Below are 2,500 nucleotides of genomic sequence, written 5' to 3' on the forward strand. Positions count from 1 at the left end.
TCATGGCAGCCAAACTGGTTTGTGTTTTAGTCATGGGTTAAAGCAAGAAATGTTCATTTGACTGAAAATTTTTCCAAAAAGACAATGCCAACAATTACTGACAATGTGGTGTAGTTGGGACATGGCCTCTTTTGCCTAATTCTACACAATAAACACATTTATAAAGTATATTTATATACTGTGTAAGGAGAGAAGTGAGAATCTTTATAGCTTCATAGTGACAAAATGCAACACCTGAGCAATAAATGTACATAAATGTTTATATAATGGAGTTATCTGAGGGTCCTCCTCAAATTTAGTGAATCCTGGTGAGTTTTAAAAAGGTATGAAGCTCTCTTGTTTTTATCAGATTCACTATAGCAAAAACATAAGCAGTAAGATTACCTGCTTTAAGTAGGTATGTTACAAAAAAATGAAATTTCCAAAAATGGCAAATTAAATCACACCACTGGATAGTGGTGTCCATACTTGTTAAATTGGTTGATAAATAAAAAAGTTGACATTTTAAATGGAAGAAATGCACCTTTTTTCTCCGACTGTATTAAAGCTAAATGAAGAAAAGTCTGTGATCGGTGGAGAGATTCTTCAGTATAAATAACCATAACTTCTATATTTTACTACAAAAAAAAAAAAAAAAAAATTGAAATGTAGTCACTTTATAGTATGGACATGACATTATAATATTCAAAATGAATGAACAAATGAATATTTAATGATTAATCTTTAAATTAATTAATAAATAAGTCAGGCAATCATTATGGTGAAAAAAAAACTAAATTTCTATTAATATTCTGAGGATATGCTGTAACCTAAAGATTCTGTTAACACAATTAAGACACTATATGTTAAAAACAGGCGTATAGGCATGATTAATTAATTCTTTATTTATTTATTACTGTTATTAAAATTATCGGATACAAGACAACTCAAAGAAATTATGCAAATAAAGTTTAAAAGAATTGCAACTATTATGATTATAGTTAGTTTTAATATATAAAATATTTAATAAATATTTCGTGTTGGTTTATTAGGATATACATTTTGCGAGTGACCTTAGCGCTCAATTCCGCCTACCTTGCGCAAACCTTCACAAGGTGGAATTAAAGCACTTGTAGGTCACTGTCAAGGTCCATTTCAATATTTCCCAGCACGTTAAACTTAATTAAGTTAAATATTTATACCTATACTCGAAATGATTAGAAATAATTCGCTTTTTTATCACATTATTTAATGGTGGTTTCTTTTCAAAACGCCTTCACGTCTTCACTTTCTCTCGTGTTTCGTCCTGTTAACGTAATGCAAGAGAACTGTTCAGTCAGACATATATTTGTTGTGAAACGAAGTAGCTACAGTTTCAAGCATTTTCAAGTACTTTAGTCTAAATTTCAGCACTTTCAAACCTGGAACACAAAGCAACATTAAAATTGGTCAGGTAAATGTTCCTTCCCCTGTTTTTGAGGGGTGTTTCTTTATAACTACCACATATCGTTTCGGACAACGCTGCACAGAATGTATAAACACCTCCGCGGAGTCGCGCGCTACGGTCACTCGCGAATGTATATCCAGCCAGGCAGGAGGGAGGTAACCTTTCTACATAAACGTAATGTCCGAAAATCTGAAGGCGGGATGACCTGCAAGTCAATCAAATGACACCGGCGTCATCCATGAGCGCTGATGATCCAGTGAGAGGATCATATTTCGGCCACAAAACAGATGGTTTATTGATGCGTGGTTTATTATGATTTGACGGATTTTTCCCCCCAAAAAAATTAAATGACAGAAATCCGTCGTAGTGACGGAGAACTTTAACCCATGGTTTTAGTACACAAAGCAAAGACAATCGATCCCTGGTTCTCAGACAAAATTATTCAAATGTACACGCGCGCGCGCGCACACACACACCTTTCTCCTCATCTGGTCCTGAACACTCTGCATGAGTCTGGTCATCTCATCCACCTTTGCTGTAGCCACCCTCAGATCCTGCTTGGTCTGCCTGACACACACACACACACACACACACACACACACACACACACACACACACACACACACACACAAATAATTGACCATCACACACAGATACATTTACGGCATTTTGGCAGACGCCCTGATCCAGAGCGACTTACATTTTATCTCTTTTTTTTTTGTGAGCAATTGAGGGTTAAGGGTCTTGCTCAGGGGATCCTCAGTCATGGCCTCAGGTCTGGCAATCGAACCCAAGACCCTCTGGTCACAAGATCAGTTCCCTAACCACCAGGCCATGACTGCCCATGCCCAGATACCACCACACCTGACCACCACACGCAGATAACACACCTGACCATCACACACAGATAACACACCTGACCACCACACGCAGGTAACACACCTGACCACCACACGCAGGTAACACACCTGACCACCACACGCAGATAACACACCTGACCATCACACGCAGATAACACACCTGACCACCACACGCAGATAACACACCTGACCACCACACACAGATAACACACCT

At 37.8% G+C, this 2,500-nt stretch overlaps 1 protein-coding gene across 2 annotated transcripts in view; it reads right to left on the reverse strand.

The window, feature by feature from the left end:
- The window catches only part of sclt1 (sodium channel and clathrin linker 1), a 39,691-nt gene that overhangs the window by 21,518 nt on the left and 15,673 nt on the right, over nt 1–2,500 (reverse strand). For both annotated transcript variants that reach the window (XM_077012768.1, XM_077012777.1), the window contains one exon: nt 1,903–1,993. In XM_077012768.1, coding sequence (XP_076868883.1) covers nt 1,903–1,993 — 91 coding nt within the window. The remainder of the gene's footprint in view (nt 1–1,902; nt 1,994–2,500) is intronic.

This window comes from Brachyhypopomus gauderio, chromosome 1 (genome assembly GCF_052324685.1).
Source record: "Brachyhypopomus gauderio isolate BG-103 chromosome 1, BGAUD_0.2, whole genome shotgun sequence".
Classification (NCBI taxonomy): Eukaryota; Metazoa; Chordata; class Actinopteri; order Gymnotiformes; family Hypopomidae; genus Brachyhypopomus; species Brachyhypopomus gauderio.